Genomic DNA, 24,521 nt, shown 5'->3' on the forward strand with positions numbered 1-24,521 from the left:
CGCTGAAGGGAAATGTATTTAATTTATTGCTTTTTAATAGGAAAAGACCCGTGAGCAAGTCTGTGTAAGAGGTTGGTTATCAAACTGGGAGGTTGGAGTAGAGGAATGATAAAAATTAATGATCTTGAACTTTCGATTAGTTTTCCCCCAAAGGCCCAAAGCGAAGAATCCAGCCGGATAGTTGGATTTACAACCCCGAGCCGAAATCGAACCCACAAGCCACTCCCAAACGCTTCCGGACTCGAAATGATTTGTAACCATTTATGCCACCCGATAACGGCAAGGGAGTTGACTCCCCTTTTGGAAGGAAAGTCCAGGCCCGCAACAAAACGATCATTAATCATAGGACTGCTGTAAGAAACGTTAACCTCTCTGCTGTGGAAATGCTTATCAAAAGCTAGCTCAACGATTTAAATGTCCCTTTTCCCGATCGTCGGGCTTTGCTTCGTTGTTTATCTGTGAAGCGTTAGAGAGGTTAGGGACCCGCACCTTCCCAAAAAGCGGGACGCAAAACCTAATCAATGAAACCACAATGGGCATAGCTGGCCTTCTCGGTTTGCTCAAAGAAGGGGGGAGTCCTAAATTCCCCCTTGGTTTATGCGTTTTCCTCTGCCTAGACACGAAGCCAAACAAGGGATTTCGGTTCGGAAAGTTCCGAGATTCCCAAAAGCCCCTTGCTGAGAGGGCGTACTATCCCTGTTTTCTCCGTAAATCAAAAGGATTGTTAGGAGCGAAGCTGTGATAAGCGGAGGGAAAATAGAATGTGAAAGTAAACACAATCGAGCGCAATTCATTAATCATTTTTGAAACAAACTTCCCAGAATTGGGTGCTTTTCTTTCAGGCAGGAGTCGGGCCGCATGAGACGCCCCTCCGGATGGCGTCAAGCCCAACCGGGATGGGTGAAAGATTCGTTATTGTTTGCTGTGGCTGTTTGTTTGTTTCGTCTGTCCTTTGGAAGGAATGATAAAATTCAGCTCAAGGTCAATGGAGAATGGTAAAAAATTTAGAAATTTAGATACTTTTGGTAAGATTTTCTAACCGCCACTCAGTTAAAGCAAACAACACTTTTGGACGAAATCGTTACGAAACTTTAAACGAAACCATCAACATCAACAATTGAATTTACACCGGCAACCGATGAAGGTCACCTTTCTGGTGGGAATCACCGATTGCTTTTCTTGGTAACTGTTTTCAGCGTTCCGAAAAACGAAACCTCGATCGCCCTGATAAGACTAGCAATTTTGCTTTGTTCGTTTCGGGCTGCCAGCGAGCCAGCAGGGAACACACAAAACACCTTTAGCGGACCCTTGTTCGGTGTGAAAATGGCCATCATTATTAGATTAGAGTGACACCTTCAAGGTCCCGTCGGTGTCCATTACCGTGGTACACGCATAAAATCCCCCTCCGCTCCTGGTACTGCCTGGTTACTCCTTGCGAGCTGCCACGCTGACACAGTCGCGTTGTATACAAAAGCCCACACCAAACGCACAGGAGAGGCTTATCTTTCGCCTTCAGCGCAAAGCAGCGCAATCCTTTCCCGAGCCCGATAATGGGATGGTTTCTTTTACACGCTTGTTATAAGCAAGGGTTGTTGTTGTTTTTGTGCCTGTTGTTGCTTCTCTTTGCTTGCAGTTTTGTATCATTTTGTTCACCACGGGTAACACCACTTACCGTCTTGCCCCAAACCCTCGCAAAATCGGTACTTAACAAAAGGCTTGTGCTGAAAGTCGTAAGAAAAGAGTGTACGACACTTTGGGAAAGTACGAGCACGAAAAAAGGGAAAATGGGTTCCCTATCGGCACCCCGAAAAACGAAAACACCAAAAGCTGGAGCCGAAAAGTGAAAGTCAAACCGATGACAGCGGCATGACATTGCGAAACAGTTTTCGACGCAAGGACACAGTTTAATGCTGGCACGCAATCGTAGCCCTTGTAGCGTGTCGTAGGCGGTAGCGCTTCCATCCGGATGTCTTTTTGCCAGGGTGATACCCCTCCCCGGTAAAAAAACCCGACGAAGGGACCTTAGCGTTGACTCACTCACCGGTTCAGTTCACCGATGAGTGGTTTCCGGTTCGGCTTAACGTTTTTTTAGGGGGGGAGGGGGAGGGGGGAAGGAGAAACGAAGAAGAAAACAATGAAGCAGATCAACCGACACAACAACCAAAAAAAACTGTAAACGGAAAAACCATTGAAAGTTCACACAACAAAGAGGAAACGGGTCCGATAAAAATCATCTAGAGCAAGGGGGAGACGTTTTCTGCGTCCTCTTTGAGCCACACTGTGTGTGTGTGCCTTTTTGGAAAGTGATTTGGATTTTCGTTTCGTTAAATGGACGGTTTTGATGGTTTGGCCGATGGCACCCATCTCAGGGAACGCTTAACGTTGCCGGTTGCTTTTTTCTCTCCTCTCTGGCCATCCTATTGCCGGTAAGACGCACAGGAAGTGTTTTAGTTTTTCATACACGACAAGAATGACAATGAGCTTTTGACGGGGGGCGTGGGTTAGGATTTTAAGCACTCACGAGGAGGTTTTAGTTAGGAACTCTCGTTTCAAAGGCATTAAGAAGAGCAAAATGACATTTCAGTTATGTTTGACAGTTGGTACGTGAGAAGGGTTAGAAGAACTATTTCGCAGGGTAAAGAGAAAGCGTTTAAAAGGCTTGCAATGTCATTGAAGCGTTGGGTGTAGTTCTTTTTTTAGTATATATATATATATATATATATATATATATATATATATATATATAAGAGTCCAGTTACAATGTACCATCATTTAATTGAACATAGAGGGATTAAATATAGATTAAAATGAAACTGCGAAGGATTATCAGCTTTATTCTCCCATATCAACACAGCACTTACCTGTGTGTACGTCATCCAGCAGCATGGCTCTACCTGATTGGAGTCGAGGCCCCAGAAGGAAAGCTCCTCCTCGAACAGCGGCCCGCAGACATCGGTTGGATAGTGCAGTTTGCCCGTGCTGAAGGGAAAAAACAAAAAAAAAACCCGAAAAATGGTGTCAATATGAGCAGTTTTGGTGGAAATGGGAAGATAAGCTTCAAACCCTACTTAGCGATGGAAAAGTAGTGGTTGTTTAATGTGAAATAAAAAAAACACGACACCACCGAGGACACAGCACAGCGTTACAAGTTTACTTTCCACGAAACGCGAGAGCCAACGCTATAAGTATTATTACCGTTCGGTTGGGTTTTGTGTGGCACAAAAATTCAACATGTGCTTTCGCGACCCGATGGCCACTGGATACACCCCGGTCTCAGGGGCCCGGTGACGTGGAAATGTGTTTACTTTATTTTTCAAACCTCCACCACACCACTAACGGGCCCAGATAGTGTACAATAGAGGTAGGTTGATGTACGGTTTAAGGGCGAGCTGCTTGATTCCCATGGCGCTACGTTCCTGGAACGGCGCTACGGCGGCAGAGTGAGATATGGAAAAGCATGGAAAAATAATCAAGCCTACAATAACAATGCCCGGGAGACAATGGATAGAATGGTGGCGGAGGGGAGCTGGCGAGCACTGGCAGCACACATCAACATGCCAAAAGCCTGCCTACATCTCCTCCCCCCGCTCCGAGTGTGTGCTCCTGATGATGGTGATTATGATAATCATGATGTTGAGCGCCATTGAACGACGCTATCTGATCTGAATCTTGTTCGACGATGGGCTCGCGCAGGGCTGCAGAGAACAGGGAACAGGTCTGCCAGTGCCATAATTGTAATGAATGGAAGGAAATTGTTGCGTGGAATGATAATAAACCGAAAATTCATAGCAAAACATTCTGCAAACACGGTGGGCACGGTTGGCCCTGTTCCGTAAAAAAAAGCTTGCTGAAAGAAAAGGAATGAGACAAACCGTACAGTAGAAAACGATCTTAAGTTGCTTGTTAGCCCTGTGGAAAACATCTTGGGAAAAGTTCGCTCATTCAAACGCTTTGGGGTGCGTCGCTTGTAGCTCGTCGGAAGTTAGCTCGTTGAATGAAAGTTTCACTTAAAAGTGGGCCGTGCAAGATAGTGTGCTCGTTTCTTTGTGTGATAAGAAAAAGGTAGGAGAACAAAGTGGCAAAAAAGTATGCTGCTCCATGAAAACACCGCCAAACAGTGGGGCAAAATGGAACAAAAAGGAAAGAGCCCACAGCAAATAACAACGCATTGTTGGGCGAAGAAAATTGGCAACGTGCCGTATCGCGGGAGCATGGTCCGCAGTCATAATGCGCAAGATGTAGTTGTTTGTAGAATATATGTTAGGGAAAGAAATGAATTTTATGTCGTGAGGGGGGAATTGGCTAGAAATGGGCTAGAAAGATGCGTACGTTTTGACATGGCGGTGGAATGGTTCGGCAAGTTTGCTCATAGAAATCAGAGAAGTTATAGGAAAATATTGTAATTAATCTATAGTCTTAAAAAAGGTATATAATGTTTCAATTTAATTAACATTTTTGTGTTAAAATCAAAGCTTGATTGAAGACCAGTTTACGTACAATTAAATTATATTGCGATCCAGAATTCACTCGAATTATTGAAGTATACTTAGTGTTTTGTGCAAATCTTCTTGTATCGCATTTTATGACCAATATTAACGTTATGGATCAAAACGAACGAATCCGTTCTACCGTTCTGTATGTATTTTAAAGATTAAATTATTATTCATTAGTCCATTATCGGATCGTTCCATGCATTTCATATTGCAACCCCATGTTGCAAATCATCAACTAAAAGACGAAACGAAAAAAAAAAACTAATTCCATTTGATTGTGCCTGACCTATTTTTCCCTACCGACATGCACTAGCCTTGCGAAATGAGGACCGAAAAGGAACAAAACAACACAAAAAAAACCATCACTGTGCAATTCGATTCAAATGCAAATATTATACGCTCATCGGCAGCGGTCAATACATTACGTCATCGGCGTTTGGTCAGATGCGTCCCAACGAAGCGCGTCCCAGCGCGTACCAGCGTTCCAATCTTCCGCGTGCTCGCTTAATGGACCTTTGGCTTTTTGTGTGGCAAGCACTCGACCGGAATTTGCAATGAGCTTTTTTAAAGCATTCATCAAACAAGCGGCAAAAGAAATGGGGTGGCAAAAAAAAAGAAAAAAGAAAATAGGCATGATAGTTGAGGCCCCGGAATGTGACCGCGAACAGTCACATCGTTGGGGGAAGGGAGGCAATGGTTTGCGTGACCACTGGCTCCGGAGAACGAGGCCAGCGTAAAAGGCCGGTTGTTTGGTTTGGATGAATTAAATCACGTTCGTGTGTAAAATTTATTCCCATTTTCCGTTCGCTTACCTCCCACCGGCTGGCGATCGTGCCTGTATTGGGTTCCGCTCGCTCCAACTTTTCCTTGTGCGAAAGCCTGTCGCCTTTCCACGGGCAAAACTTTCAATCCCACTTAGCGCCCGCTGGGGGTGTGTAGTACGTCACGAACCCGGGCCGGGCAAGGAGGCAGCAAAGTGCCAAGTACAGGGTGGGAATGGTTGTTTTTTAGTTGTTGGGTGTGTGTGTGTATGTGTGTGGGTTTGTGTGCAATCGACAGATGGAAGGCATGTCACTGGCAGACCCACTGGGCACCATCACCACTACCACCACCGATTGACGATTTCGTCCCGAGCGTGCGTCCCATTTACAGTGGGGATGCCGAGTTATGGAGCCTATGCCCGGGTGCCAGCATTATGCAGTTGGGACGGAAAAACGGTTTAATTAAAAGTTCGCATCGACATTCTTGGGTGGTCGGTTTTCTTTAATTACTCGTCGGGGTTTGCCAGCACGCCACACATAGAGCGCGTGATACGGTGAAGCATTTCTTGGGGCGTTACAGCACCCCCCCCGGGCCCACTACTGGATGGACTGCCCGGAACCTGCCCAGCAGATGTTGGACGCGATTAAGAAGTTTTTGCTGCAGTTTTTTTTGTTTGTGTTTGCTTCATCCCCCTTAAGTTTAGCGCCGCTTGCGAGCGTTCGAATAAAAGTGCATTGAGAACACTTGAGAGCGAGGGAAAAAAGGGTAAAAGTCCGTAGGGGAATGGCTGGAACGGGAAAGGTAGCATTTTTGAAAGGTAGTGTGGCCACACGGGCGTCTGAAGCACATTTTATTAAATGAAAGTTTTCGCTCCCAATTTTCTATTGCTTCATTATGAGCGATTTACACTGGGGTAAGTTTTTTGGCGTACGCAAGCAAAGTCTGTAACGGGTTGGCGAAAGGAAAAGCATGGAAAAGTTGTGGAACTTTAAAAACGAAGTACCAGCAAAAGATTCAGGAGCGAAAGACTCGTACAGATTGATACAAAAAAGACATTCAAAAAATAATTTAAAGCCATTTGTATGATACTTCGGGAAAACATTTCAAGTTCAAAGCTAAAAGCACGCTTAGTAACGAAAATTTGTAAAAATAATTTGAAGTTAAAATATTACTTTCCAGCACTATGATCGATGCAACATGAAAGAAACAAAAGCTCATCGTTCGTTACACTTACACACAACCCATGGGTTAAAACTTTGCCCATTGTGCATGCACCAACTCCACCCAGTTTTGTGCAAAGTGCAGGAGGTCATTGTACACCCCAATAGTCCTTTTCAATAAGCGTTTCCGCCCGACTTTCCGTTGCGCGAGTTGGAACGACGATGATTGTAAAGATTTACCCATACTCCAGAGGGGAAGTTTCCAATCCTCCTCCCGCACATAAACCACGGTAAAGTGGCAGTATTTTACAAATTGGCAGCAGCTTGAGGGCAATATTGCATTTCGAGGCAAATGAAATACTTCGCTGCCATGTTTCTCATTTGCATTCTGTGGAGAAACACGAGGGAAACAGTAGGCACCCTAGAGCCGCCACGCTACAGCCACGGAAATGAATGATGAACGGGACTTGCACCGGTTTCAATTGGTTGACTTGAGAAAGCCACTCAAATTTGGTCATATTGAAAAGTTGGGTGCGATTCGTAGACGATTCCAGTGCGAGAACAGTTTCGTTTGTGGTTGATTGTGGTGGCAGTGGGAATAAAAGTGGGGGTTGGGAATGAAAATTGAGCTACAAAAGAGACAAGTTCTTTGAAAGGAAGTGAGGAAGTGGAAGTGGATGGTCAAAACCGACAGCCGGAGATGATTGAGATTGAGGTTAAGAAAGCTAGCTTATTAGGAGCATGATTTGGGACAGTGCAGGGAAAATTGGTTAAGAGAGAGAACTGTATGAAACGGTTTATGAATTTTAGGTAATTTTAGAGCAGCATAGCACATTAAAAGGATTTAAAATAAGGTTTTAGAGGGATTTTTCGTCGAAAAACAAAATTTTGGTTTGTTGGTGCCGTGACCAGGAATAAAATATGATTAATATTAATAATATTAATATTTTGCATGCCATTGTGGTTTTGTTCGCTGGCTGTTCGATGCTGTTCATTGTTTATGTAATAAAATAAAAACAAAGCAAGAATCAAGGACAAAGTGCAGTTTTTATAAAACTCTGAAAAAGGCCAATAAAATTCAGGCGTCTTCTACAGTGGAGACGCCCAGTGCTTCATTTTCATGATAACATTTATTGTGATTGAAATGTCTTAGTTTGCTCATGAAAGTGAACGATTATAGCGTATTAAAAAACAAAAATAATAACCGTTCCCAAAACCTTGTACCTACCGATAGTAGTTGAGTACTTGTGCAAACACCCCCGGGTGCCGGTCGAAGAAGTACTCGTTCAGGACGGGATCATAGTTGCCCAGTGCCTCCGTCAGTCGTGATAGCCTAGTGGCCGGGATCTTCTTGAGTGTCGCCTTGTACGTCTCGTGCCGTATACCTCCCACGTTGAGAACCACCCGGTTCTCTGAGTCCATGTTATTCATAAGATTCATTTCCCGGGGTTTTGGAAAACCCGCACGCGTTTGGTATGCTATATGTATCTATCCTATCCACTATCCACACTTCACCTTTCCTGTTTGCTGTCTCCAGATTGAGATCGCCTCTCGACTGAAGCACGGTTCTCAAGCAGGCTTCGCGTTTCGCTGCCCAAAAACCGGTTGAAGCTGCGGGAACGATACAACGATGGCGACTAGCGGATTGACCGGTCCACTAGCTCACGATGCAAATATTGGCGAACGGGGCGCTTGTTGCTTCTACGACCGGCGTGTTGCTGCTCGTGATGCCCGTCAGTGTGTGGACGTGATTTTATTTTTACCAGCAGCATATTAAGCGCCGTAATGCCGTGGGCCGGCCAACCGACAACCGACAACGGTCGGCACGTAGACGGCACGCTTATGGGCGCTGTTGACGTGCTCTGTGGTGTGCTGGCGGGCGCCTAGAAAGAAGATGTCGTGAAACTAGATCTCGACCACGAGGGTCGAGAAATTTGGTGCTTCTTTGGCCCACCCCCACCTGCCGGTTGTCTTGATTTGCGTGTAGCGACACGATGTTATCACGTACAAGACGCTTTTATGTTTGCTGCCCTTTTGCTTTGGTTTGTCGCTAGTTGTCCTTATTAGCCTGGACGAGCTTATCTGCCTCGTCATCTAATCCTCGTCGCAGGATGTTTAGTTGAGTGTTTGTGTGCTTTGGGGGGTTTTTGGCGGGAGTGGTGTTCTGATGAACGCGCGCCTCCTGCCTAGGAGTGTCCGCCGTAGAGATGGCGAATGTCCAGGGCTGTGGACGTTTAATATTTGCAGTAATTAATCATCCGCTCAGGCGTGACGAAACCAGGCAGACGTCTCGCACGGTTTACTGTCTCATCCTGGGCTCGGCGTAGCGCCAGCGAGCTTCGTGCTGGGTAGGCAAAGAAACATCATACACGGACACGTTACCCGATGATGCTAGTGACCTCTAGCGGGAAACCTCATCCTATGGCCGGTACGGGCAATCGCATCGTTGCTGATCGATAGCAGCTACGGAAGCTGATACAGTTGCCACAGCATACGGGAGGAGCGTTGATTCAGCATGATGTCCTTGTCACAAGCAAACGCAGCTGTAGTGAGTCTGGAAAGAGAAAAAGGAAACATGTAGAGCATGTAGGGAATGTTTGCACGATACATTAATGCGATGTAGATGGTGTAGGATTAATGTTAGCGACGAATTACTGTCCCGGGGATGCAGATAAACAAGAGACATTGTCATAAAAATCACAAAAATACCCAACCTCTTTCAAGTGCATTAATTATTCCGTGAAGCGTGTACTTCAAACACCCAACGAATCGAATCCGGTGTTGTTCCAACTCATCTATAACCGGTAAAAAGCAAACAACGTTTGGTGAAAATGAATCAATGCTTTGGAAAGTACGCTTTCCAGCTGGTGCAGATTGAACCTCGGCACAAAACAGCAACACTGTACCGGTGTGGTTGTTCGTTCCCAAATCCGACAAGGAGACAGTCGAAGTGCAACATTCGAGGGGGTGCAAAAGTGGTGTGCACACTTAATGAGATTAAATAATTGAATGCACCAAATGACCGCCGTTCATTAAGTAATTAATAATCAATGCTTATCGTGTCAACACGTGTCATGTGCATTCGGTAAAGCAAGCAAAAACCTGAAAGGAAACGGGATCTACCATTTGCTCCGGTAACTGCTCTGCCCGAAGTGTCACGGTTGAACAGCTTTTCCGCAACAGGCTAGCAGAAAGGGATTGTGGGACTCGTTCGTTTATAAGACAGGATTGGTTTTTTATCATCAGAAATTAAAAACAATTGAATGCCCAAAATAGTTAATTTTTCAAATGAATAATTTTCTTGCAATCAATTCCGAAGCGAACGAGTTTCGTGAAATTGTTCTTCGCCTAAATGTATGCAATGCTCTATCTTTCGCCTTAAAGTATGCTAGTTACGCCTTAAAGTCAGGTTTCATCATCGTTTGCGTCATTGTGACACATATTTGAAACAAATACTACGCCCTGTACCTTGCAACATCTCAAAGACACGTTTCATGCTTCATCACTATGTCACTTCAATTTGCTTTCCTTAAGACTGCATCACAAATGCTCTCTGCAGTTCCATCCAATTCCTCTCCCCCAGCGGTAGAAGAATGCTCTATCGGAGCGGCACAGATTGAGTGAAATGGTAATGCAAACACTGCCGTCAGGTTACTTGCGGTTTTAGCGTTTCCAGCTTCACTGCTACCAGTCTGCACGAGCACTTCTTTCACGCCCAGATGAGTCGGCGATGATCATAAATGATTCATTTTCCAGGTCCTTGTTCCCGGCAGTGTGATTCTTCTGCCGCTACTGACACACTTCCACGTTGCGTGGGTTTGAGGTTGGGGAGATGTAGTGACTTCCCCCGCCGCCGTCACGAGCAGGCAGGTTGCAATTCCCAATGAGACAAGCTGGGTGGGTCGGTCTTTCATCAAGCACAAGCGCAAAGGATTCCTCAGCAAGGATTCTGCTTTCGCCTGCTTAAAGCACTTCCACTTGTTCGTAGATGCAGAGGCCTATAAAGTGAGTGCAGTTATTTTTGGTTCGCCCGCCTTGGACTCGAATGGACTCTTGGGAGTGCGGCCAGTACTCTTTATAACCGAGCCCCGAGTGAGTGCGAATCCTTTGATCCTGCCGCAAAGGCGTATAACGTGGCTTACATACGCGATGATGAACGTGAGGCGGTTGGGCTTTGTGTGGGATGGTGGCCACTACCGGTACTGGTATTGTGTCAGCTGTTGTGCTGATCTTGGGTGTGTGTGTGTGTGTGTCTGTTGGAGGTATTAGAACACCCCACGGGAGGGCACGAAATGAAACTTCCAGCTTGTATATTTCTCTGTCAGTCGATGCACACACTGTTACGAAAGATAACACCAGCGTATCATCATCAGGAGCGTTCATTGACTTTTGCCACCTTGTTGGTGTGCCGCCTTTGCACCGAAATCTCCCCCCTTACTGCTGTTGTTGTTTTGCATAATTTTCTATTATCATTTCATTATGCGCATGTTTTGTGCTATCATTACGCGCACACCCTCACACGCTCTGTGAAACGCCGGCCAGCCTCGGTATGACAGTCACATGTCTCTGGGGGGAGTTGAGACCCGTGTTGTTGTTTCAGTGTTTCAGGTTTGCGTTACCAACATAAACACACACACACACACACGTGCACAATGAGCCAGATCGGATAGGCGCGATACAGTGTGATTGGTTTGCTGCTGCGAGTCGCAGGCTGGGGGCAGCAGCAGCAGCACAGCGCAGCAAGGAAAGTTAATTTTCATCTTCCGATGTTGTTTTCCCGGACAGCATTGTTTGTTTGGCTGGAGGGGGGGGCACCCACCCCGGGTACAAGCGTATCAATATCTGTTTGGTGTGATAGTGTGGTCAATCGACCTGATCGTGTCAGTTGCGAGATCATTACCTCGGCCTAGAGCAGACAGGGAACAGGGGTTTTCCCTTACCACTCCCAAAACCCCCAGGCGTGCTGTAGGAAATGAAACGAGTTGATGAAACCTTGTCCCAATTTCCCACACCGTGTGACACGCGACAAACAATGGATCATCATCATTAGCATCGTAGCGTGCTGGGTGTGTGTGTGTGTGTGTGTGTGTGTGTGTGTGTGTGCCGTGGCGGATTGTTTTTCCGATAAAAGGGAGTATGATTGAATTTATTATCCAGCTGTGTGCGAGTGTTATTGCAGCCATGCTGTTGAATCATTCCGGCCGGCTGAGTGATGAAGGAGTGTAAATAATGGATCAACGGTCATTATTGCTGCATTGTCGTTTATTTTAAGCCCAGCGCTAGTTCTAAAGAATGGCGGCACCACCGGCACAGGGAGGCTGGTTTGGCCGCTTACTGGTGGGGGAATTTATCATAACGAATGGTGGAATATTTGGTTGGTACAATCGGTCGATCGGCAAATTGATTTTAATTAGAGCGTTTCAATAATTCATCATTAGCGCATGACTTTTGTGTGTGTGTGTGTGTGTGTGTGTGTGTGTGTGTGTGTGTGTGTGTGTGTGTGTGTGTGTGTGTGTGTGTGTGTGTGTGTGTGTGTGTGTGTGTGTGTGTGTGTGTGTGTGGACGAGTGCTGTTGAGTTAAAAAAAAGATATCCGTTCTACAAATATGGCATCAGAATTGGGAATGACCTTGAAGCGATGAAATAGTACGATAAACTCCCATTATTTGCCTAAGCAAATTGAATATTTGTGTTTTCTGAATGTTATCTATATATGACCACATAAATAAATGCCATTATTTTAATCCTTTCGTTTTGCCAGGGCTTTCAACAGGACGAGCGTTTGCCTCTCCTGAATTCTTGCAAATCCTCATAAATCCTGCAGCTTACCAATGTATTCATAAATAACCTTTCACGCACACCGAGTGTCGATTACAGGGCTTATGCAAAGCATTATACGTGTGCTTTTGATTGTGTTCTGTACGGTGGTAGTGGTTCGTAATAAAAAAAGAACAGGAACGCCATTTTCTCTTTCCGGTATATTGTATCAAAAAAGAACAAAGAGCAGAAATGCTTGCGGAAAAGGAAATAAATGTTTCTGGTGCCTGCTATTCAATCACGTTCATGGCGCAGTGAGCGAATTATGAAGTGAAAATTCTTTAAACTGTATTAAAGCGTGAAGGCAGGTTTATGATCTTTCACATTCTTCCGGGTTTGCTTCGCATAGATTTTGTTTGATTTACTGCCCGTTGAACGACTCCCTCTGCATAAGGGATGGAAAATTGAACGAAACTAAAGTATCGTTCATTAGTTATTATTTGAAGCCTTTTTCGCCCCGTGGCTTCTTCTGAGACTGTTGAAAGGGATGGGAAGGAAAGGGTGCTTTTCTTCGGTGCTTCTGATTTGCAACCGAAGCCGGAAGTGCCACGACGTCATCCATCACGTCAAATTGATATTCCGTGAGCGTCGTCGTACACAAACACACCAAAAGGCATGAAGAGTCCCGCCCTCTCCTCCGCAAGCAATCTCGAGCTCTAAAGCTGTGTGTTTACTGTGTGTGTGTGTGTTTTTTTGGGATTTCATTTTTCATTCGATCGGTCAGCCTCTTTGGCGGTGTGGTCCGATATTTATTTTCGCCTACGCTCAAAATATAACTTTCAGCAAGTGGATTTTATTTTAGTTCTGGAGCCTTTCGCTGCCAACAAAATGCGCGCGAAGGCACGACGCAAACAAAAAAAAAAAAAAAAAAAGAAACCCGGAATGAACAAACACACCGAAAAGTACAAACTGAAGGTCGTGCTTTTGCCTGCGCTTCTTGCTGGTGCTGGTAGCCCACCCCGTTCGCTTTGCTTGTAGTCAAATATTTACCGGAGGAAAAACGATATCCGATTATTGCTGAGCGATGCAAACACAAAATGATTCCCTCCCTGGTCTCTCTTCTCCTCTGGTTCGCATTTCTAATGCGGGATGATGTTGGTTGTACTCAAAGCAGTTCCCTTTCGTTCCCCCTTCTGTTAGGTTCATTTGTTCTTTTTGATAACAGCAGCGTAATGGCAGATACTTTTGAATTCGGAATTATTCCGCACGGATTGGCTGGAGCGGATTGTCAGTGCTTTTGATTTTGGGCCGGTTCTTATTTTAAAATGTTCTGCGATTTTGATTTTTTGTTGCTTTGCATCCGGTTTGGTGAATAGGTAAATCAAGAAAATGATTATCCTTCGGGGAGAAAGCACCCGGGAAATAAAAGGTTGCCATCCCGTGGACAAAGGTATCGTGCCTTTGTTTGGGGATAGGAAGTCGTTTGAAAAATCAATAACGATCGCAGTTGTGTTGCATCTTTGGACATGAAAAATGAAGCTGAATAGCCGTTGAAAACGATTATTTTTTCAGAGGGATAGAGAAAGAGTCCGTCGGAAAGCTTTGATATTTATCATATTTTGAAATTAAAAGTTGCTACAGCTTGAAGACTGGATTGAAAGTACGTCCAATAGAACCATAAAACAAATTCATCCAATCTTCCTCCTTGATTCAAACCCCCCAAAATCGTGTGACATCATCATAGTAAGAGATTAATCTTCCCACTGCCGCACCAACGCACCGGGCCGGATAAAAACACAATAGCTTCGTTACCCTCGTCGTAGCAAAGCCCAAACCCTGTTCCAGCAGACTGTTTAACAGGGTCCGGGGACCGGTTCATAAATCATTAGAATTAAAATTTCACATCAAAACGTGAGGCAATAATTTAGCACCTTTTTTTTTTTTTGGGTGGAAAACGTAGCAAGCAAAGCAAAGGCCCACCATAAATCCGAAGGGTGAAAGATGCTTTGAAAGGACAACGGAACTTTCCATTTCGTCACCCATCACAGTCCCGACGACCAAACAAACTAACGAGCGTAAAAATAGCGGCACGAAAAAATGGAGCGTGATTTTGAGTTTCAATTTTTCATCCTTATTTTTTCCCCTCTTTACACTGCTCTATTTTGGTAGGATCTTGTTTTTTTTTTGACAAAGAAACCTTGAAGGTGATACCGTTCCCAAATGATGTAAAATGTATCTTTCTATGCGTAGCGAGTTTAATTTTTCTCGTGCCTCACTACCCACTACGAACCTTGTACCGGGAGACGGTTCATTATTGTGTTTTCTCGGTTTTCCACTTGCGTTCCAGTTGCTGGCGGAGTGATGAAAATTAAATGTTCTGCTAAACTGCTCACTTCTGCAACGACGGTCGACGACGACGACGACAAGCAAGCTTGTTAGCGTGTTAGGATGGACAAGGATACAAGGACGGGGCCAGTGATTTATGGAAACGTCCAGCGATGAAAAGTCGTACGGCAGTGTGACTCCAATTGTGCGATAAAACATCTTCACAACATGCCCAAAGTAAGGGTTCGTTGCGTTTAGTCGAGCACCAGAGAGAAAATGCAGCGGCTCTACTTGTGTACATTATTTTAGAAAAACAGCACAGTCATATGGAAAATGTCTCCTTGGAAAAGTAATAAAACAACCATTAGCAAAAATTGTTACCCAACCATCGATGAATAAAGCACAGGTTTCATAACACGGTGTGACGGTGCCGTTTTTTCCGTCGCTTTCCATCTCCAGAAAAATAAGCTATTTCCCCACAACTCTTCGCCCCAGGCAGCTGCTAAAGTATTCAGCGTTCGAATTAAGCACAAATCTTTCATCAATCTTTCCGAACGGCTCGGTGTGTGTGTGCGATGTTACGCGATACACTTGCAGCGCACAGGCACAGTGATGGACGATAAAGCGAAATGGAAGGGAGGAGATAAGCGAGCACCAAGGCACCGTCGGAATGTACGGCTCGAGTAGGGCTTCTTCCGTTCGCGTTACGCAGGTGTCTGTCGCTGCACATATTGCGTTCCCTTACGCAACACACTCGCACACGCAGCAGCACCAGCAGCAGCTTAAGAAAAGCTTTTGGGCCAATCAATCATGGTCCTCCGCTTTCTCCTCGTTGGCAGCACTGCGAGTTTTCTGCTGCGGTAGGATTTCAAACAGGAGATAAAGAAAATACCGGAAAAGCTTTCTCGCGAAACGTCCCAAAGCCGGTGGGAGTGTGCGTGTATATGTTCGCGTTATTTATCGGTTGGTTGTGTAGAGGTATCGCTACTTCCTTGATTACGATTATCATACACCCACGGAGTTGACTTGGGCCAACGTCAATGCCACCTACGGGCCACTGCCGGGAAAGGACACGTGTGCAGGATTTGTGAGTCTGTGGAGTTGTTGTGAAGCGAAAAGTTCAAAGAAGCTCTGCTGGAGGGTGTATGGAGAAGGTATGCATCACCTTGGATTGTATGAAGAGAAGCCTTTTAGACGTTTTCGTTTATTAGATATAGAGTTTGAAAGGTTATGTTTAATTAAAAAAAAACAGGAAATAAATGTTCAAACAGTCTTTGAACGATATTAGCAGTCGCCTAAATGTATGCAATACAAAATTTCAACTGTAATTATACAGCATAATTCTGTCATATATTTTTTGAAAAAATTAACTGCATGTTGAACCTGCAGTTTCTTCAAAAAGATATTTTGTCCTTGTTTTCTAACATCAATTTTACAATGCACAGCCGTGCACGTGACAGTGAGATTAGACGTGAACATATGAAGCGAAATTAATCATAAAGCAAAACAGCGACTTTTTGCTATCAAACAACACACACACACAGCTGCCGTTACGATCCATCTGCTCAGGGCACGTGACTTCGTTACCAATATCTGCCTGCTGGCGAGCGCTTTTCCGCTCTTCCTTGTATTCTTTAACCGATGCGATAGGTGGAAATAATACATTCCCCATCCTGTACTACTAGCGCATCCCCGTTCAGGCATTACTTTGTTTGTACTCGTCCACAAACCTAACCTTACACGGAGCGCCGGGAAGGAATGACACACAAAACTGGGCCGCAAAATAGAAGCGCAAAAAGGGAAAAGAGGTCACGTGAACACGGGAAAAGTGGGACAAGCAACACATTCCATAAAATAAACTTCCTGCTGGATCAGAGGTTACCGTGAGTGTGTGTCTTTGTGTGTGCGCCAGTGTTTGTGTTTGTAGTGATATAGACCCCCGCAAGGTAGAGTGAACCGAGGCAAATAACAAATAATATATGTGACACACAGAGGACACTTTGAAGCTGACCAATCACGGGACACGATCTGCCACATCCTGCCGAGGCGTGACCGGTTCCGGTTTGCCGGTCTGGCGTGGAAATCACTAGACCAGCCTTCCAGTGTTGCTTTTTTACTCCGCTTTTTTTACTGCTCCTGGTGCCATTCCGACCCAACACCACCTCATAAAATGTGTCTGGAATGGGTGACACTTTTCTGTTGTTGCTTCTATCTCCACCACCACGTGGCAATGACAACTGAGTGGAAAATGGACTAGTGTGGCCTCTGTGTGTCCCGTGAATCATTGGCACAGAATCAGCACGGTGTTAGCTATGAATGTGGGTGACGGTGTACGCTTGAACGCATTCCTCCACGTACACCTGGTTTTCCATGTTCAATTAAAACAGTTCAGTCCTGGCGAGCAGGGCAGCGTGCGAATGGATCGGTCGGTCTCCACCGGACACCGGTTGTAATAGTAAATAATTGTTTTTGTAACCATCGTCCGTGGGGTGGACGGGTGCGTTCGTGGGATTGCTGATTCAGCTGTCACGTTGGCCGGTCTCCAACCGCTGCGGTTAGTTGTAATGTTGAGTTGAAAGCGGAACCGCAGCACCGGTGCAGTGAATTAAATTCCAACCATATGCAAACCTTCACTGACTACCGAAACCGTACCGCGAGCTCATTACTGTGTGGAACATGAAAGAGTGGACTGCGGTTGTCATTGCTTTTGAAAGCAGAATGAGACGAGCTCTTGCTGGAAACGTTGTTTGAAAAGGTAAAACAACTCAATCAATCGCATTGAGTCCCAAAATAAGTAATGCTGTAAAAACGATTAAAACTACTTAACAGTAACGTTTGAGTAGCTAAGACCATCAATCCTCTTAGCAGCTTCCTTTAAAAGCCACTCGAACCATAAACAGTGGGTTGGTTCATCGATCAATGACCCAATTTCAGCAAACCGATCCGCAAAACGTGCTATCCTGAACGTTCATGAAAGTTGCTCAAGGATCTCTTGCGGTTACGTTTCTCGTGTTGCGTGCATTATAGACAAATCCCCTTCCCCAACCAGCTTACATGCGGGAAACGAGACGCCCGAAAGTGAGTTTAAACACCGTCAGCTTCATCTTTGGCAGCTTGTTTGGCCATTAATCGGATGATGTGGTTTTTCGCAAAGCACACAATACACAAACCCCTTGAAGGTGTCTGAAGGTGGCCGAACGATTGTGGTTTCTTGCTACGGGACACCATTCAATCAACGGTCCTCTTATTCCTGAGAGGTGGCTGAAATGAATCCATCCAAGAAGGCGTTCGGAGGCGCAGAGAAGAGCGAAAGGGGACGATAGTTTATATTTACTTTTTGGTGGGAAAGGAAGGAGTTTTTGAATTGAAAAAAAGAAACGATCAAACTGCACGCACCGTATTGTGGTTACGCTGGAAGTCGTAGATAATGTTCATTGAAGCGTCAAACGTTGCTATGATTATTACTTCACAGTGTTAAACCATCAGTTTCGTGGCTTTTTTTTTGGCTTGAAATGTTACATGAAATATGCTGTAGTCATGACATTGATGTATATAAGTGCCTAAATGTATGCAATTTGCTTGACAAAACTCACACACTCTACGAAAAAACAGCATTTTTAGCTATGTTTCTTTGAAAATAAGGTCCAATAAGAAAAGCCCATTTTATCGATCAAATAAAACTACCCAAAAGCTCATTAGCTTGCTCACAAGTTGTGCTGGATGATGTCAAATTTAAAAAAACAACGGTACACTTTAAATTTACGCTCCGTTGTAGCTGTCACGATCAACAGTTTAATTAAACGAAGGTGCTACTTGCATAACGTCCCAGCAGCATCCCATTACACCACGGTGCAAAAACAAACATGAAAGTAATGACCCACCAACAAAAAACACAAAAAGTCTGTTGCACTTTTCGAAACAAAAGCGCTTTGCTAGGGGGGAAAAAAGGGAGAAAATCAACCGAAACAAATTAGCCTCTGCTTAAATCTTTCACCGTGCTTTTACGCATCCCTTCGAGCAAGCTATTTAATGTATTCTGCGGACATTTTCTGCGCCCGTCCGGCTTGCTGGCAAGGCCCCGTAGCATACATCCGCTTGCTCTGCCGTAAATCGTGTTCATTTTTCACATTACTTCCGTGCCTCATTTGTAGGTAAGTCTTCGGGCTTGGCTGGGGATTTGAGATTTGAAAGGAAACCCATGAACAGCAGCAGCAGCAGCAGCAGCGATCTGGCTTTTCTTTTTCACAAACGAGTAGAAAGAAAAATGAATAAAACACAGAAGGCACAATTTGCCGAGCATCTTTCACAACTGCAAACTGGCAGGAGCAACACAGAAAAAAAACTATGTAAAACAAAAGCATGAGCAAAGGGAAGCGAAAAAAAAACGCACAATATCAAAGCACGGCGGTTTGAAAAAGGTTTCGCAAACATTTGCGACCCAACTAAATCCTGCTCTTTCGTCTTCGTCTTCGGCCGAAGCAAACGCTCCTCCCACAGAGAGTGGGAGACCCAGTGGAACAATGGATTCGGTACGGCCAAACACAAAAAAAGGGGTCAACTGTACGCTGGCGGCACATTTTCGTATTATTTTCCGCTACAGGATCGAAAAAGAAAAGGTTCCCTTCTGTGTTGTGACCTTCACCGGCAAAGGGTGGATGGGTTTTTTTTTCATTTTCTTTTCGTTTTTTTTCTTTTGCGGGTGGTTAGAGGTTTTGCGTTCGGTTTTACGCCCCCGTAACGAATCCAATAAATTTGCAATCCTTCCAATAAATCGACGGGTGGCAGCAGATGCAACCGGTAGGCGCGATGGAAGGATTCAGGATAAATGTATTTACATCAAGCATGTTCAAAAATGATTTAAAGCAGTGAAGGAAGCTGCTCAAGTGTTGAAAAGAAATCTTCAACAACATAATTTAATGAACAAAATCTTACTTTATTTCCACACCAAAAAGGGTACAGAACGTTGTGAAATTCTACAAAAGGATTGTAATGCGAATTAAATGCTGCCCAACGTTCCTCTCCGGGAGCGTTTCGAGCTGCATGGTTGATTTGGTTTGTGGTACTCTCAGCCTTTTAGTGAAAGAGAAACTTGAGCAGCTTATAGGAAAGGGACAGCATAAACGAAACAGCACCAACGAAAAAAAACGACCAAGCAAAAAGGAAAGGTAAAAGCCGCATTGAATGATGAAATGACCAGCACTGCCGAAGCACTGGACGGCCGCACGGGAAAAGCACAAAACCAATTTCGGTTGCTTAAGTTTCGCCTCGCCGGTCCCGGTAAACATTGGAACGTTCGAGGCACTGGTTCAAAGGTATCCATTTTCATCATCCTTGCTCACCTGACCAATTGAAATGCTGGGGAGCAGGAGGAGAGAAAAAGAGATCGCAGAGCAAAAACAAAATCAAAAAAGGAAAGCTTTCTGACCCTCGGACGGTGAGCATTCTGCTTTCCGTTTGAACTTTCCGTTTCGAGTCCGGTTCCTTTCCCGTCTTCGATTCAATACTCGAGTGCAATGCGTGTGGCTTCCCTTATATTTTTTTCTACTCGACCAACCTGGCAGAATGACCGAGGGCTTTTTGTTTGTGATCAACCGTATTGGCAATGGTTCGTTCGCTCTAATCATTCACCACTGACCTGGGAGGCGGGACACCAATGATCCGGATCCCTGACGCTCTGCCAAAAGTCTGGACTGCAACAGGATTAGGGCTTTAATAGAATCTTAAGCCATGCTCCTTTCTTCTCCTCCCCGCTTCACTGTCGAACCTTTGGAGGTGATTCCGCTCAAAAGATTTCGCAGGTTCGCCCTGCTCAAGGATCAACAATCCTAGCCCGTGCCTCACCTTCTTGCAGCCGGGCTAACCCGTGGCTTTTGAAGGGTTCCCACAAAAGCTGTTGAAGTGATTGAATTATCGACCTTTGGTTCTTGCTTTGCAGCGAGGTTATCGAACGAACTCGAAAGCATCGCCGCCGCCATTAAAAGCATTGTGATCGATTCCGCTCGCCAGTTTGGTCGGTGTGGGTATGGATTTGCTTTGCACCTCATGGTGGCAGACGGATGAAGGCCAAATTAACTCTGAGTTTTTCGTTTTGAAGTGGGTACACACAAACACTTTTCACGCCCGCTTGTCCCAATTTGGGGTCGGTCGGTGCTTTAAAAAGGGATGAGCGTAAATCAATTATTTGGAATCCTTTTTTGGAAACAGGGGACTAGCCACGCCGACGGACAAAACCACTGCACGGGTAGGAGTTTATTAGTTGGGAAATGTTTGCTGAATAATGAGTGTGTTGGTGAAGCGGATTAAGAGGCAGGTTGGATGAGGCACTAAATTATAAAGACAATTAATTATTTTTGAGAGGATCCTGCACAAAATTTTTTTGAAAAAATTTTAGTATGAAAAGCTTCTTTGGAGATTAAAAGGGTTACACGCATATTGAAAGGGGTGCATTTTGACAAGAATTCGGTCGTAGCATTACTGAACGCCTAAAGGTATGCAATACGATGTTTTTCCGATCACATAGCTGCTTAAATCCGGGGATTATAACACTTTTAAGCCTGTAATTGGAGGTACTACTAGCGGCAGATTTTTCTGTAAAAGGTTTTCAATGTCTAAAACCACTTTCGTAGTTATTTGAGATACACTAGCCTCAATTACCGTCTTAAATAAAGGGTTCATCGGGAGAAAACTGGAATATGATGCATCATTTCTGAAAAATAAAAGCCCTCTGAACAACTGTTTACCACCATAAACAGCATCACAGAAATGTGCACTGTTTCTCTTGCTTGATATTTCCCAGAACCGTCGCAAAGCAAAAATTTGCGGACACATGTAAACCACCATGGGAGAACGGAGACAGTGTCAAAGTGACAACATTTATGCGATGAAATGGAGGAAGGTTGGTCCATTCATCCCCACACGTCATGTGGACAGTACGTGACAAAATGTGAACCCTGTGTTGGTAGTTCCAGCAGCATAAAAATACCATCCCATCGGGTGCTGTAATGCACACAAACACACACACACTCAGATGGTGCGCCAATGTAACACATCGCCTCACATCAGCGACTGCAAGCAAGCTACGGCACTACAACAACTTTCTTACTATGCAAAACCATCATACGGGGGCAAACAAAAGAAAACGATCGAACAGTTTCTTCTGAGCTCTGAAGCACTGCATCGTTTGGAGTTTTACCACTTTGCGTCTTCTGCATGCTTTGCTGCTGGCCTAAGTTGCCCCGAGCAGGGAGTACAGTAGGGGCCTTCGGTCGACGAGTGTCCTTGCCTGCTCCTCTTCTCAAGCATCGGAAAATGTTTACGCTCGCGTGGCGCATCAAGAGCAAAAAGTGGCTTGACATTAGAGGGATTTTGGTGTCTCGCTTCTTTTTTGTTTGCTGTTGTCCGACCCGTTTGCCTGCCTAATCGAAATCACTTGCAAGCGTACCTAGAACCACGTGCTTGAACGGTGTCAGTACATGTCGTTCTCGTGCTTTTTTTCATCATTTGAATCGCCCCCAAAAACATCGCTCGCGGGCACGGTACAGTAAAAGCACGGCAATAATTTACTTCGTGGCGCGCACGGGAGTAAATCGTTCGAGTGCCCTTCGATTTCAATGGCCAATCGTAGCCATCTAGCCCTCGTGCCAAAGTGTTTGTGTTGTTTTTGTTGTAACGTCCCGCTGCTGTTTCCCGCCTCTCATGAGGACGAGTTTCCATCGTGCTTTTGCTGATTGTATGTTTTTCTATTCGTGTTTCCTTTGTTCCGTACGCTGCCATTACTGCACCAAAAAGAATAAATTTCCACAGAAACACATCCATTTCATAGTCACTCGTATGTGTGCTCGTTTTCATCCCCCTTATGTTCCGATGTGTTCCATTTCCACGTCAAGCATTTTCACGGTTATTATCACTTGGAAGCGCACCATCCATCCATCGGTTCGATCCACTGGGATGGGATGAGTTTCCACTCGAGAAGCTTCATTGAAACGCATTGTTTGTGGGAAGCATTCCACTTGCACCGGGATGCAGCTCGTGCCATCACGGACGGGAAACTGATCGCTGCGAACAGGCGAAGGGAACATCGGAACGGAATCGAGTTCACCGCAGCACCGTATGTGTACGTGTCAGGGGATCGTTCGAGCGGAAACAAGGCTCCAATTCCGGGGGACGCTTTTTCTTTCTCCACCCGCATGGTTGACAGTCACCAGCTCGAGAAGGTGTGTCCTTTGTGGGTTGCATCAGCTGCAAGTGAAGTGTGCTGGCAGCATCGGAACACACACACACGCGCGCGTGCTCTGCTCTACTTAACGCTATTGATTTTAATCGATAAACATGTTGTGCCAAGTGGAAAATTGTGTTGCCCCGGAACGGAGAGTCACGCCGTGTTGCCAGTGGCCTGAAGGTAGCGCGAAAAGTAATTTGCGTGTGTATAAGTGGTCACACAATTGGGTACCAGATACATTGGCACATTGTGAGCGAACGAGACTGTGTTGCTATAATGGGGGGGGATGGGACACATCCGTTTCCCGGCGAAGGATTCGATTCGGGTCAATTGTTCCGAGTGGACGAAGAAGCTTCAAACTCAACGAGCCGTAAGCCGGTGGTCCGTAAATTTGTATCCGATGCAATATTGCCAGAGTCGGGAGCTTTGGAATGCAGCAAACAGGGGCTGCGATTTACATTGTTCCTGTTGCAGGTTAAGCACTAGCTTGGAGCTCTCTTAATTTCAACGTCCAAATGTTTCTCGATACCTCAGCGACGGGCATGTTACTTCGAACTGTGGTTCAGGTTTAGCTGTGCAGCTGTGAGATAATTGGAATTTTGGCCTCGGTCAATACCGTCGAGTGGAAGTGAAGATCTGAGTTTGGATCAAATTTAATTGAGTCGACATGGAGAACCCCTCGTTAGCCCGTGGATAAGGCTCTAGGCCACCACTTCCAATATCAAATTACACATTTTCTTGACGGCTCAATGGGCAGGCATAATGGACACGGATTCAAGTTCTTCAATGCACAACACTGAGGTGAAGATGCATAATTAAATATTTAAATTAAACCATTCTTAACGAGCAGATTTGTAGAAAGAAAAATCCGCTTTTTGAATTGAGAAGTAGGCGCCTAAATTTATGCAATTCGTATTGCAAATTCCCTTCAGTAATGCTTTCAATTAATCCTTCTTAGTTCAAAATCCTGTTTAGTTTCAAATTCGATTGCTATAAACCGTATTACAGCTGAAAGAAAAGAACAAAACTGAACTCGATCATCACGATTCACAAAACGAATAATTTAATGAGTTTTGAAAGCCCCGTTTAATTACCGCTACCGGACTTAGGCATTTCCCAGGAGCGGTCGACCATTGCTTGGACGGAGCAAATCCTATCTTTAAATCATCATTATCATTAGAGGTGCTGATCGCCCGGTGAGGCAATAAGACACCCGGGCCGAGCGAATGAACAGGCCCATCCTCTCAGCTGGTGATGGGAGCCAGCCGACGGAATCAGTCGACCGCGCTCGCAAAGCTTAATGAGTTTATGGCCACGCAACGGGACTAATCCTTTCCGAGGCCGACTGATGGGTAAGCCGTATTGAAAAGTTGTAATAATGAAGCGAGAGTGAGCGAGTCGGGGGATTGTCGGGGGACTTGGGCAGTTTAACCTTGAACCGGTGATGTGTGCTTTTCGGGGGGTGTGGCCCAGTTTTCTGCTACATGCAGTTACTGTATTTGGGTTAAGCTTAACAGCTGAAAAAAACACACCAGCACACACACACCCATGCAGCTTATGCGGGATACGTTATTTGGCATCGGGACTGGCGAATCTTATTATAACCACCGAGCAAAGTAGACAGCAACAGGAGCAAGCCGCCCTAATGGCTCGGAAGGTCGGAAAACGAGCAGCGCAACAATTTGCTGATGGGAAAGCGATTGCGTGCCGTTTCATTTCGGGCGTGTTGCCATGCCTGTGTTCAAACAAAACACAAAAAATCAGACTGCCAAAGCTCTTCCGCTACCGGTCTCACCATTCGCTAATT

At 45.1% G+C, this 24,521-nt stretch overlaps 1 protein-coding gene across 9 annotated transcripts in view; it reads right to left on the bottom strand.

Moving 5' to 3' along the window:
• Positions 1-24,521, bottom strand: part of LOC121595635 (potassium voltage-gated channel protein Shaw-like) — a 67,069-nt gene that overhangs the window by 14,631 nt on the left and 27,917 nt on the right. For all 9 annotated transcript variants that reach the window (XR_006005196.1, XM_041919744.1, XM_041919743.1 and 6 more), the window contains exons 3-4: positions 7,644-8,969; positions 2,862-2,979 (exon numbers count right to left, since the gene is read on the bottom strand). Coding sequence is in view for 8 of the 9 variants with exons in the window: in XM_041919744.1 (XP_041775678.1) it covers positions 2,862-2,979; positions 7,644-7,855 (330 nt within the window). In the remaining variant the exon portion in view is untranslated. The remainder of the gene's footprint in view (positions 1-2,861; positions 2,980-7,643; positions 8,970-24,521) is intronic.

Source organism: Anopheles merus, chromosome 3R, assembly GCF_017562075.2.
Source record: "Anopheles merus strain MAF chromosome 3R, AmerM5.1, whole genome shotgun sequence".
Classification (NCBI taxonomy): domain Eukaryota; kingdom Metazoa; phylum Arthropoda; class Insecta; order Diptera; family Culicidae; genus Anopheles; species Anopheles merus.